General features: G+C 37.6%; 1 protein-coding gene across 3 annotated transcripts in view; it reads right to left on the reverse strand.

Annotated features, from left to right (window-relative positions):
• The window catches only part of NR5A2 (nuclear receptor subfamily 5 group A member 2), an 87003-nt gene that overhangs the window by 24081 nt on the left and 49241 nt on the right, over positions 1–13681 (reverse strand). For all 3 annotated transcript variants that reach the window (XM_052666008.1, XM_052666007.1, XM_052666009.1), the window contains 2 exons: positions 12723–12842; positions 2110–2257 (listed from right to left, as the gene is read on the reverse strand). In XM_052666008.1, the coding sequence (XP_052521968.1) occupies positions 2110–2257; positions 12723–12842 (268 nt within the window). The remainder of the gene's footprint in view (positions 1–2109; positions 2258–12722; positions 12843–13681) is intronic.

Genomic DNA, 13681 nt, shown 5'->3' on the forward strand with positions numbered 1-13681 from the left:
GATACAGACAATAAGGTATAGTCAAGAATAACAGACAGCTTTTCAAGGTAGCTTTGTAACTGTGATTATAAAAAGCCCAATGGTTTCTTCTCAGTAAATGAATGTTGTGGATTATTGAGTCTGCGCTAACACGGAAGCTAGAGTATAATAGTATATATTTACACCATGGAGGGGACATCCTCAGAAATGAGAAAGGTTGGTATTTCTTGATATGCTTCTTATTCCATTAAACGTTACAGAGTCGGATTTTCAATTAAAGTCAGCTCAGACTCTTGAAATATTGTTTTGATTAATAATGTGTTTTCAGTATTAAGTTCAGTTTTCTGTTAAGATACCTTAAGAAACAAAGATATGCATCGAATGCATCTCAGTACTTAGATACAATAATTACTCCCAATTTTTTCCACTGAATTTGCTGCTTAGCTAGTTTTTACAACTCTGCTGAATACTTACCAGCATTGCAGGGTACTTTAGTGTCTTAAAAAACCTGACTCACTCAACTTCATCCAGACAACTCATTCATACTTTCGGGCATAAACTAACATAGTTAGCTGGAAAAGTTATGTGTGTTTTTTGTTTCAGTTTTATCATCGTTCTCTACAGATATATGCCTTAGCTCTTTGGGTCAAGTGGCAACATCGTAGTATTTTACTATTTACAGAATAACATCTAATTTTGACTTTTATCTAATTGAGTTATGCAAAGCACTAACTAGTGAATTAATAGTTGGGAAAGTGCTGACTCTTTTTTTGCTACATTGTTTCTAGAAAGAAGCAATGTGACTGCAAGGCTTCCATTAGCAGGAGAAGCAGCTCTTTTTATTGTAGCGTAAATCAGAGAAAAATGCTATTTGTGTTTTGAGAGAGCTTCATCTAAACTTTCCATAACAGATTCAAACACTATAAATACCACACAGAAGGACATATTTCAGAGAGTAATTGAGTTTTCACAGCATATGCAAAATTGTCTTACTTCTCTTGGTTTATCTGCAATTGTATTTTTGTATTTTAATAATTTGTTTGTAGAATTTTATTCCTTCACAGAGAAGCTTTAAAAAAAAAGGGTAATTAAAGAAAAAGATCATTAAATGTCAGCACTGCTGGTATTTCTTTCATTGTTGTGCTTGGCTCAACTGTTCACTCTCTTTGTAGACAAACAACTTCTGAGTAAAACCATAATTTTGGCTATGGAGAAATTGCTGGATCTGACCTTATTTATGTTTTTAAGTCTCTCTTTTCTACTGCTTGTAAATAAAAAGTAACTGTAAATAAGAAAGTCACTTAGCCAAAGTTTATTTAGACCAGTTCTATTAAGTCAACAGTGTGCAAACCTGAAACAGAAGACAAGAGAAAAATCTGTTCCTATGAAGTCAATAGGAATCCATCCCCCTAAGCCCTTTTTTTATTCCTGGCGTTGGTGATTTTTCTTGACTGATTCATTGAAGGGCACTGGTTTAACTAATTTGTCTTGCATAGGTATCTTTCCTCTGCGTCCTCTCTGCTAGTGCAAAACAATCTTCCCTTTAAAGGTTATTTCCTACCTAGATTTGTCATAAAGCTATTATCATTAATCTGTGCTTCAAGAGTTCCTTTCACTTTTTAAAGACCATGAGTTATCTTCCTGATTTATGTGTTACAGTGTGACAACCATATGCAAACAAGACTGTTTATACTTACCTGAAGTTACTTTAAAAAGAATATTTTAATCATATCTCCAAATCATCTGCTTTATATAAACAAATATTATAAAAATATTCCAATCTATATTTTCCTCTGTCCTCTGGAATTTATAATAAAATGTTATCTTTGTTCAGGAATATTCAGAGAGTATGTGGAGTAAGCTTGTAATACTCTACTAAGTTCTGTAGGTTTTAGAAACCACTTCAATCAAAACCCACTTTTATCTTTCCATTTAATTGTCCTGCAAGTTATAATTAAAAGATGATCATCTGTTTACTGTGGACCTCATAAAATATATCTTGAAATCATATTTGTTTTTCAGGAAACAGTAATAAAAGCAAAATATATTCATCACTTTTAGGGAAAAAAGAAACAATGCAGCAGTAATAAGTAAGGAATAATGTAAGCATGAAAAGTAGAATTTACTTACCTAAACTAAACAGCACCAGGAATTTGAGACATACAAATTCTCGTAGATCAAACTGCAGGGAACGAAGCTTTGCTACTAGTTCTTGTGCGTGGCTCATAAGGTTGTTGAGGGTGGCTCCAGCTTGTGATGCTATTACGGAATAATCTACCTGCAAAAGAGAAGTACATATTTCTGTGAAATATATCTGTCTGTGCCCACAGAACCACTTTAGAATATTTCAAGTAGTCACATAGTCACAAGTAGCTAGGATACTCCTGGATGAAAGAATCACTCTCAATTTAATGATGTTATCAAGTCAGGATGATTTCATATACAAACCCATTTTAGCACAACAGTATATATTGGAGTTATTATTAAACCATACATCTTAATGGTATGTCAGATCTCTGTGAATGCTGGTTTGTCTGTATTAGCTTGTGTTTGAGGCTTTATATATGACTGTTGCTTATGACACTGGGAGCTGTGTCCCTTATCAGTTTGTCTTATACACTTGGTGTCTCTTGTTCTCATTGTAACTGTATGATCTTGCGGAGAGAGACTGATGAAGTTGGGCTTTGCCCCCACACCAGGCATATTAGTCCTGAGGGATATAAAGTTATTCGTGGGAAATAATCTGGTGCCCGTAACCTCTATTCAAGCCCTGAAATGTCGGTGTATTCCCACAGGAAGTGGAGGTATTGTGAGGGTAGTTTCTGTTCTCTTTAGCTACACAAAATCCTGGCACTTTCTGGAGGTGGCTCCAAGGGACTTTTTCTAGCAGTTCCTTCTCTGCTATGAGAGGAGGAGTGGGCAGGTGTGTGGCACAGGCCAGCTGCACAGACACAGTCCCAGGCAGTCACCATGGTGCATGAAGCCCCTTCATCTGCAGCACAGTAAGGAGTGTGACTGCAGGGGAGGTCTGCTGCCCTTGACATGCTGCCCTTTCCTTCTCAGAGAGACTGGCCTCTCCACAAGCTGTTCTAAACGTCTCTTGTATGAAGAGGACCAACAGAAAGCTGCAATGAATGCACTCTATTTTAAAACGGCAATGTTTGTTAGCCAGGGGTGCTTAAAACCCTTCCTAGCTGATATACTCAACTGCAATTCTTGAAATCAGTCAACCTCACCACTGTGCATACTAAAACATTCTTATGGAAATGCTAGTGTTATTAAGGGGATGCATCCATTCAAATGGCTGCACCAGCCACTGCCACTCTGAGAATGGTCACTGCTAACTTCTGTGGAATTTGTTATGGGATGATGAAAGCTGAGACATGCTTAGGCTCTGTGGCCTCAGGGAATGCCATGATCTAGAGACAAAGCGCAGCAGCTATGATGTGCTAGGTGTTTTCAAAATGCCTTTCTTGCCTGGCTATTCTAATATTTGCAGAGCTTTAGTCTCTTAGGGGCCTCCACAGCAACAGGGGAATTGACAGCCATACTTCATATAACCACATGTTGGTGAAGCCCAGCTTTAAACTAAGGCAAATTCTAATGGTAAGAGCACACTGTAGGTTAACAGTGTGTTTAAAGATGTCAGTACACTGATCCAGTCTTTAAGGTCTCTCAAAATAAAGTATTTAATGAAGAAGGATCAGATACCACCAAAAGAAACAGAACAGTACTGAAAATTTTGTTTTTCCAGGCACTGATCCCTTAGAATTTATACTTTCTAAGTAAGTGCTATGGATACTGTCTTTTGAAACATATTCTTTCTTTATTTTAAAAGTGTTAAGTTATTTCGCTCAATCATAAACAGCTATAAAGCAAGAAGAAAACTCTAGGACTTAAACCTGTCAAAATTTCAGCCAGGAAAGATAAGATAAATGATTGAAAAGGTCTAAAACTAACCTCTCCTAGAGATGACCTTTATGTAATCAATAGGTTACAGACTTTAATAAGAAATTTTATTTATATATACTTAGTGCTCCCAAGACATTGATTGGAAGCAACTGTACAAGAAAAATGAAGTTACTCTTTTGGCATGGATGTTAAAAATAGCACTGCAGAGCATTTAGTGTTGTGCTTATGTTTCAGTGAAGCCAATGGATAGTGCTTAAATATCCTGTGAGATAGTTTTTATTGCTGTCTTTTATACTTGGGAACACTGAAGTAGTGACATTAAATTGTTTATTCTCATCCAAAGAAATCTGTGACAAAACTAGGATCCAGTCTTTGTGACTCCTAGACAAACTGTCTTTCAAAAACTGCTTTCTACTTCGTCCGTTCTCTCTCTCTCTCTCTCTCTCTCCCCCCCTCCCTCCCTACCCCCTCCACATACATAAATTTATTTACATATTTTGTTATAGATAAGGATATATGTTTACTTAAATAGTAACAAATAAGTAGTAAAGTGCCAAAATGCTATTTATTCATAGAGCAGTTTAATATAGTGATATGATTCAACTACTTCCTATTGAGAAACTGGTCACATACAAATATCAACTCATTCTCAACTTAATTTCCCTTTTGTAATGTTAATTCTTTGTTATGTGGAGGAAGAAAGCTCGAAATCCCTCACTGAGGTTCCAGTTTGAGGGGGAAATATACCTTTCAATTCATAATAAGATGTTAAGATGTCTGGATGTCAAGAATATCAGTGGCTTTAGTGCAGCAATTATGCCGTAATGGAAAAGCCCAGTAGATGTCTGGATCTCCCACCATCCCTCTACTGGAGAGCTCTCACACAACCTGCTACTCTTTCAGGTGCATTTAATATTTGCAACACCAGCAAATTTGTCTGGGAGGCAAGTCCTCATCTGCCACTCACCATGAGCAGGCTGTATTAAATTTTTATATTTATTGACATTTCATTACCATAATTGACTGCAGTTGGTTCTCTAGTAGAAGGCACAGGGCTGCCTCCTAAGCAGGAGAATTGGTCCCTTGAGTAGGATTTGCAATTAAAAACAATGCAGAATGGATTTTTTTTTATTGTGTAAATATGATGAGTTGAATTTTCGGCTTTAACTAGAGAATACTGGGTGTGCAGGAGGCTTTTTTCAAGAGTGAGCAAAATTATAAGTCAGTGGAAAGACGACCCCCAAAGGTGTCAATCAGTTTATAGAAAATCAACTGTGCATGAAAAAGCCTCAGTTAATGTCTTTTTGGAAAAAAATTGGTCGCATTAAAGAGTATACTATCTTGCTTGTTTGGTTCCGTATGCAGAAAGCAATATTAAAGGGTGTATTAAATCTTTCACCTTTCAGTTCATGATTAAACATGCTTTTAAAAGACAAAAAGAGCCTAGTTCTTGAGCAAAATGCTTACTTGCATACTGTCATCTTAATATTTACTTAACACTGTATGACAAATTCCACTTGGTAAATCAAATCAACAAATGGCTTCCCAATTACTATTACTGCACAATTTAGTTGATATTGATGGTGACAAGTTAGCCGGTATTTTTGAAAACAGAAGCTTCAGTGATGCTTTCATATCACCTAGTTTAGAGATAAAGCAAGTGGCATAAAGTTATGGCTGCACAGATGACTGGAGGTGTAAATTCCTCATGTACCAGTACTCTGTGCTATCTTGCATGGTGAATATAGTAATGATGAAGAAGTAATGATCGAGATTTAACTGGGTTAGCTCAGTACCAAAGCAGTGCCAACAGAACAGCACTGTATAATTTATGCTGCTACTTGTTCTTGCCATTCTGGTACTTACACTTAGTTGTTTAGGGTTAGTGTAGATATCCCTGTATGTGCTATACTGCAGGCTGTGCTGTAGTACCGTTTGCTAACTGATGTGCTTAAATCTAAAATTAGGTACTAGAAACCTCCACTCTGCTGCTGTCTAACTTTGCTTAAAGTCCTTGCTGGTCTGTCTTCCACTTAGAGAGTCAAACTGGCTCTAGGCATGGCCAGGACTACTCCAGTCATGACAGTGGAAAGTAACTGTGTGTCCAGTTCATGCAACAGCTCTTTTAATATCTGTGGACTGGATTACCTAAGGCATCAAAAGTGCCAGACTGGGAATTTTTCAGCAGTCAACTGAGATGTGAGAAGTCCAGGGTCAAATCTCTAGTCCAAAGAGTGCATGGAATATATTAGTGTATCCTGGCAGTTGGGGCATCTGTTGAAAGTCAGAAAGATCAAGTAGCCTCAGGTAAGCCTCATACATCTTGTAGACACGTTCTGATCAAGAATATTGGGCAGAAAGAGAGATCTGGGGGAGAACTTCTAGTTTTGTATTCCAAATAGAAAATTGTGCTCAATTCATTTCAACAGGCATGTAATACCCTTCTTTTCACCATTTCTGATAGCTATTTCTCACAGCTACCTCTGAGTTTGCTGGCCTTCCCGGCTGCACTGCAGAGGTAAGGGCTGGGTGGATGAGGCAGCAGGCTTTGCAAGAGAGAATACAGAAATACTAACAGCTCTGAAAAAAAACCCACAAAACTGATAGTAAAGAGGATCATATAGCTAAATGGGACTGCAGAGAGATATGGCCATGCTAAGTATTTTTTCTAAGTCCCTTGTTTTGATCCAGTTCAAAGTGACTTAAAAGTCCAAATGCCTTAAATGACAGTGGAAGCAAGTTAGGCCAGTGCTGAGTGTTCATGACAGTTCTTCTTAAAAGTAATATATCTTGGTAAAGTACCTACAGTTCAGGAGCTTTTAGAAAGTCAGGTGTCACAAAAATTTCTCAACTGATAAGCAGAGCAGTTAAGAGATGGAAATGACTGATACAGCAGATTGTTTTTCTCACATGAAGTAAGTTAGCTCACTGTGGTTTTGGCAGCAAGCCCCTGGGTGCAGCAAAATGACCATCCTCTTCCTCACTGCTCTGCTCTGTGCTACTCTGGTAGCAGAGCCTGCTGCTGGCTGTGTGGACTCTGACACTGCTCCCATCCTCAGGTAGCAACCTGCACTGAAAGCCCTGAAGCCTTTGAGTTGGCTCTAGTGTCTGGCTATGTGAGTGGGTGAGCATTTCTCCCAGAAAAAGGCATTAGGCATAGTATATACCAAGCAAGCTAATTTACTATCACAATCTTAATTACTTTCCCTATTTCCTGAGGTAGGAGAGAATATATATTTTGCTGGCAATTGTGGTGATTATTAAACTCATTAAATATTTTCATATTATTAACACTTTCATTACTTATATTTCAAAAATGTTCATGTTATGTTTTAAAGCTAATTTATGTAGAAAAACACACAGAAGAGGTGCCTACAGAAAAATCAAGGAGGATTCAGCACAGACAAAATCAGCGAATGCTCATATTAGTTTTGGATATATTAATTAAAATTGTGATGACTTACACAGTGTAAGATGCTTGTCATTTTAACATGATATACAATAATAGAAGATAATGAATTAAGTTGCCAGTGGGCCTTTCCCCTAGGATGATGTTATTGTGCTTGCTAATTAGTTATAATATGCAAATGGTAACACTCTAAAGTATTGCAAAGTATGTCTAACTTAGTTTCAGAGAAGACTAGTACATCAAGATTGGAAAAACTCTGTGCCCAGTTGTTGATCATAAATAAATTCATTTATAGTAGAAATATTTATGTCATAAAAGGCACGATGATAAAAATATTTTGAAGTTTCATTTAGAGAGCTATTTTAGCTAGTTACATTACATTTTCCTACTTTAGTAATTGTGGTAGTCCATTCTTCAAACTGTTATTAATATGAAGATGTTAAAATATAACTGAACTAGAGTACAGTAGAATCCATTTCTTTGCTTCAGTGTTGCAATGGTCTTTGTGTTTCTTATGTATAGAAGAGATGATATGCAACCACTGCTGAATGTACAATATTGGAAGACAGTCCATCAATGGAAATTTTTTGTAAATGTTTGGGCAGCATCACTAGGACTGTACTAATTCAGTCTATTTCTTCAGGGACTTTTAACTCTTTTGATTTCATTTTTCTGTTACACATTTATATGAACCTCTTCTCTACTAAGTTGAACACTTTCCCATTGGTCCAGAAGACTGGTTGCATTTACATTGGATCCCAAAAGTATCGCTGCTTCGGTAGGCTATGGATAGTTGAGACAGATAGATGTATTGCTTCTGTCTTTGAACTGGATTTGGAATTTTATCCTTAAAACCTCAGTGCTACAACAGGTTCAATAGCAAGCAAATGTGAATAGAGATCAGTTTTTTCACAGGCATGTTCTTTCTCAACCACTCTTCTAAATCTGTACAACAGCTTCTGCAAGGGTCATCCTTATTTGTGAAACAATCATCTGCAGCCTACAATCTGAAAATGAAGCTATTTCCTGAGAACCTTTTCAGCAGTAAGGCAAGTTGGTCACCTAGACAAGCAGATTCTCTGAAGCCAATGAATTCATGTACATTAGGCGAGTTAGAAGCCTTCTCTGCAAGTGGTAAGTCTAACAAAAATGGTATTGCCACAGAAAATTCCCCAGGCAAAGCCCCTATGCGATACCTCAAGACCTTTCAGTAAGGTACAGCTGAAAGAGCTACAGAGCACCCCTTTTCAGTGGAAGTTCAAGCCACAAAATTCTGATCTAACTTGAAGTTAGATTATGATTTGCTTCAAAACAAAATGCTGTTGAGATCTTGGTTATTCCTCATGTTCTCCTCAGGTGTTGTCTTAGAATATAAGTCCGGGTGAGAGGATACATATGTTTGATGTACGTGAATTAATCAGTAGTTTGAACAGTCTCAAAAAGTATCAGATTTAGGCATATTCTTAGGCACACTTTTGAATCTGAAATACTTTGACCAAACTCAGCAAACAGAAGGTTTGGCAACACTGAGGAGTGGAGGTATGAACAAAATGAGCTGATCCTACAATTGATGTGTTGTGTGTTGAATGCTGCCTGAAAACGCAAGAGCAGTGACATTCTGTACAGAACTTCAGTGTCTATCCTGTGTGTGCTGGATCTTGGAAATTGACTATGTATTGTTGGAGTAGAAGATACAAAAATAAAGTGCTCAAGTTGGATGCATTAAATTTCTATAATTACAAATTGTCTGTTAAAATTACAAGGCACATGGCAAGCCAACTAAACTTTACGGATGGAGAGCATATTGGCAATGATTTACAATTAACTACCACATTGCAAATCACTCCTTGGCTGTTTTCTATTATGAAATGCATTTGTGCTACTTTATTTCCTTTTGAAATGGTAATTACTGCTGCTAAGGGGCAGTAGTTAGTGCAGAAAATGAAGTGTGCAGCACAGGGAGGAACTTGTTTCTGAGGAACTGCTGAGGAATTGTAATGATATGAAAAAAGTGCTTTCCTGACACACATGCACACAAAAGAGGTTCATTTATGAAACTCGAACCAAATAAATAACAAAATAAAGTAAACCACAGCCTTTTTGTGCAAGGGACGTTGTTCACTTCTTTGTTGCTGACTGTGTTTTTTTTTTTTTGCAATCAAAGTAGGACTAGTGGATTGACACTGGGAAAAACTCATAAGCCAGTGGCTTGAGGGAAACGCACGTGTATGGTAATGTATAAGAATGCCCTAGGGTAACAGGTGTGAGCTGATGTGTTTGAAAATTATCAAGTGTGCTTCTAACTACTTGCCCATTTTAGATACCTAGGATTGAACAAAAAATGGTATGGCCCTGGAGAGCTAGATTAAGTTTGACTTTTATATCTGAGGAGCAGAGGCTGTGCACTCTGAGTGGAGAGAGCAGGTATGCTCTAATTAAGTGGTGGTAAGCTCCCCCCTGACAGCTTCTCTCTTGACTGTGACTGTAAAAAGGACTGTGTTTATGAGTAACTTTTATGGAGGAATATATTAAGGTAAGCAAGGAATGAGGCTTCTAGGGTCTCCAATTTGGTAACTTGTGGTGATAATCATGATCTCTCAGGTAATAAAATAGGCTATCTAGCTCCGGACCTCAGTTTAAAGTTAATATATTTGAAAACAAGGTGATTGACTGTAATTTTGCTCATAGTGCTCTGCTGGTAGCTGTAAGTAAAAACATATACAGCACTTTTCATCAGAGGTGTCAGAGTGCTTTCCACACTTGAATCAATTAATTTCTGTAATGTTTATTTCCTTCCTCCTACTGGAGGAACTGAAAGTATTGGGGCAGCAGCCAGCAAGTATGTAGCATTTAGTGAAGCAGCAAATACTGGTAATGCCATGGTCTAGAACTGTGGTTTTCCAGAATTATTTTACAGTTAAGTAGTGGAGAGCATTGGTCATAATTCCCCTGTCATAAGCACATTTGAACTAGATTTGTGCCTCAGAAGGACAACAGACCAACTTGATGCTGCCAGGATTGTCCATTCTGATGTTCAGAAGCAGTCATAGTGAATCAGATTGGCTTAACAGGAAATTCAGTACTGAGCTACACTGCCAAAAGGCAGTAGTACACAGCAGGTGAAAGCTGGAAATGGCTCAGAACAAAAAATATGGAAGCACTGTCTAAGTACGTAAGGAAGATTTTAAACTAGTCTGTTTAAATCAGCTAAAGCTGAGACTTGTGCAGGATGTCAAATCACTAGTAGAAGAAGAACAAGGAAAATGTAGAACTGTTGCTGGAGTTGGCTGGTGATTTAGTATTAGTGAACACAGACTGGACTGAGGTACTCGGTGCCACCTTTGCATCAGTCTTTGCTAACTGGGTCTCCTAAAACTCTCTGCTTCGCAGCAGAGCTTAGGGAGGAAGAGAGTCGTATGCTGAAAAAACTTGCTGGAAGGAAAGGGTCTGGTTTAGTATTCTGATAATATGGCTCCCTGCTCCCCAAGCAGCCTAATTGAGAAGAGGAATGCACAGAGGATGGAAAACTCAGGGGTGTTTGCATCAGTTTCAAGTGACAAATGTTGGCATAGAAAAGCCAAACTATGTTAAAAGGAGGATGCATTAAACTTACTTGACAAACTTGGGGCAAAAATCGATGTAATCTGTTCAATTTACTCAGGTTTTAATTTAGTTGGAAATATACAGCTTCCAAAACCAGGTGATGATTTCTAAGCAGTGCATTTAATTAGCATGCTGCTGTCCAGCAGCAGTAAAATGCTATGCTTTGCCATGAGAACATGTACAGCTGCTTTTTTTCTGCAAATAAAGATAAAAGTGGCTAATCCAGATAAGAACTGTTACTGTGGAAAAATGGTGGCAGTGGCAAGAACGTAAAGGAATGTAAATGTCTTCAACAGTTTCTGTGGAATTTATGCACTCGGCACCTTTAAAAGCTAGCTCATCACATAACAAAGGAGGCATTAATTTAGCAGTTTATTCAGTAACAGAAATTAGTCTATGTGCTTATGGATTAACAACAGAGGAATCACACAAGAACCCTGTGTGGTAAATGAAATAGTTGCCAGCGTAATTCTTTCTGCTTTGCAGATTGTGAAATGCAAATAAATAGAATCAGTAATTTTATTCAGTAGCACTGATATGTATCAGGAATGATGCAACTAATTTTTTTTCATATAAATAAAGACTACCACTTTATTTCATCGAGGTTTTAGGGACTTTCCACACAGGTGCAGGAGCCAATTCTATAGAATTTTCCCACTACTTTTCCTGTACAAGTGGATCATTTTCCCCTTCTACTGTACATCTTTTAGTCATAAATGCAGTCATTTCCTTAGCCATTTCTTAATGCTAAGAAGTGTTTATAATGATTTTTTTAATGATTTATAATGATTTTTATAAACACTTCTTAGCATTAAGAAATGGCTACAGTGTTAGAATTGTGACTAAAGCTATAAGCAGATTCCTGAGCACACAGGCACAAATGGAGAATCTGTGTAGTTAGAAAAGGGAACTCTTTCCCATGTGTGTATGCATCTAGGCAGTTCATTTTGCAGTTCCTTAAGTAGCAGTGGACTATCATTTGTTTTCACTTTGAATCAGGAATATCACACACAGATGCATTTCTCTTAGATACTGAGATTTTTTTTTCAGAAAGAAGAATCTTAGGAATAAGGTTCTTTATTGTCTTCTTTGTGCTTTGGAGAGTATGGATGAGTAAAGTCTTCCTACTTCATTCAATTTTTCTCACAGTTTTCCTGGTATTTGCCCACATTATGGCTCTTGCGTTTTGGGTAACCCAAGCATTTGACATCTAAACAAAATTAGCTGTTGGAAAGCTGTGCAGAAACTGAAGTGCACGTTCCCCAAGACAGCTCCTGAGACAATATCTGTGTGCATATCCTATGGTCTGAATTATTTTCCTGGTTTTAGGTGTCTCAGCTCCCCAGTCTCTCACACAAGCGCATACTTCTCTAAAAGCAAGGCATTTTTGAGGCAGTAGCTGCAAGTTATCTAGGTTTCTGATCCAGTTAGTGATTCTTTTGAGTAAACCATTATTCTGAAGGGAAAATAAATTGCTTAGACCTGAAGCACAGAGTTTGGGATGTCTTGTTGTTGCTGTCAGAAACAAACCATTTTAGCTCCAAGAATATAAATCCTTGAGAAACACTTCTCATCTGCTGTTTTTCAATCATTGAGGTATACAAGTATATTTGAAAAGCAAAGTGCTTATGATTATATCTGCTTTTATAAGTTTAACTATAATCAACAGACCAAGAACTGAGTGCACAAGTCATTTTAGCTACATTATTTGTGGAGAATGCCTGAGAATACAGAAGTGCTTCTGACCTAGTTAAACTCCTGCTATTTTGAAAATGATTATTAAAAAGCCATCAATACTTCTCTGAGCCCACATACTCACTTGTTGCCCGGTAACCAGAAGGATGGAGCCTTCTTTCCCGTGTACCACTTGCCGGTAAATGTGATCTAGAATTAAGAGTTCACTCCAGCAGTTCTGAAGCAACTTCATTTGGTCATCAACCTGTAAAGCAGACATTGGTGGCGTTACACTGGAAATGAGTCCTGCATCACACTACAGAGTCTGAAAGCTGGCTACCATGCCTCCTCTTCAAATATCAGGATAGTCATGAGAACAGAAATGCTATCAAAAATTATTTGTTCACAAAGCTGCTATTCTCAGCTGAATAAACACAGCACTGCTGAAATCATTATCTGTAAAAGGCATAGAATATTTAAGTTGATTATGTTGTGCAAAGTAATAATAGTAGAATAAGATAGTTCTGAAATGCTTGTAGCAGCATTACATTGTTTTTGTTAAAAAGGAAAAATAGCATATCCAATGCTAATGTGAACCTTCCCATCATTGGGTTCATCATTGAATCTCAGCTTTTGTAAACAGAGAAACTCTGCTGGTTCAAGACCACTAATGCTGCAACAAGCCCGAGTCAGAGCCAAGTCCCTTTCAAATGGAAAAAGTGGAAAAAAAACCCAAAAACAGGTAAACATTCTTGGTAAGAATGGCTGCGTAAGAATGAAAAAATAAAACGTAAACATGAACTGGGTGTCTTCAGCAGGGCACAAAAGAGATGTACACAAGGCAGTGACAGACGTACCACTGCCTGCACTTGCAGACAGCAGGAGCATTCTGGGCATTCTGTACAAGCAGCCTGTATTAAGTTTTTGGTATAATGCTATTTAGGATGCACAGGCTCTCACTAAACTGACTGTAATTGCAACTATATAACTAGATCCAGTTTCATTCACCTAAAAAACTGAAAATTGATGAAAATTTGCAGGAACATGGGGAAAAACTGTAATGCAGAGTAAACAACAGTATCGTCTGAATTTGTTCTTGCAGTG

This window comes from Tympanuchus pallidicinctus, unplaced genomic scaffold, assembly GCF_026119805.1.
Source record: "Tympanuchus pallidicinctus isolate F22 unplaced genomic scaffold, pur_lepc_1.0 scaffold7, whole genome shotgun sequence".
Taxonomy (NCBI): Eukaryota; Metazoa; Chordata; class Aves; order Galliformes; family Phasianidae; genus Tympanuchus; species Tympanuchus pallidicinctus.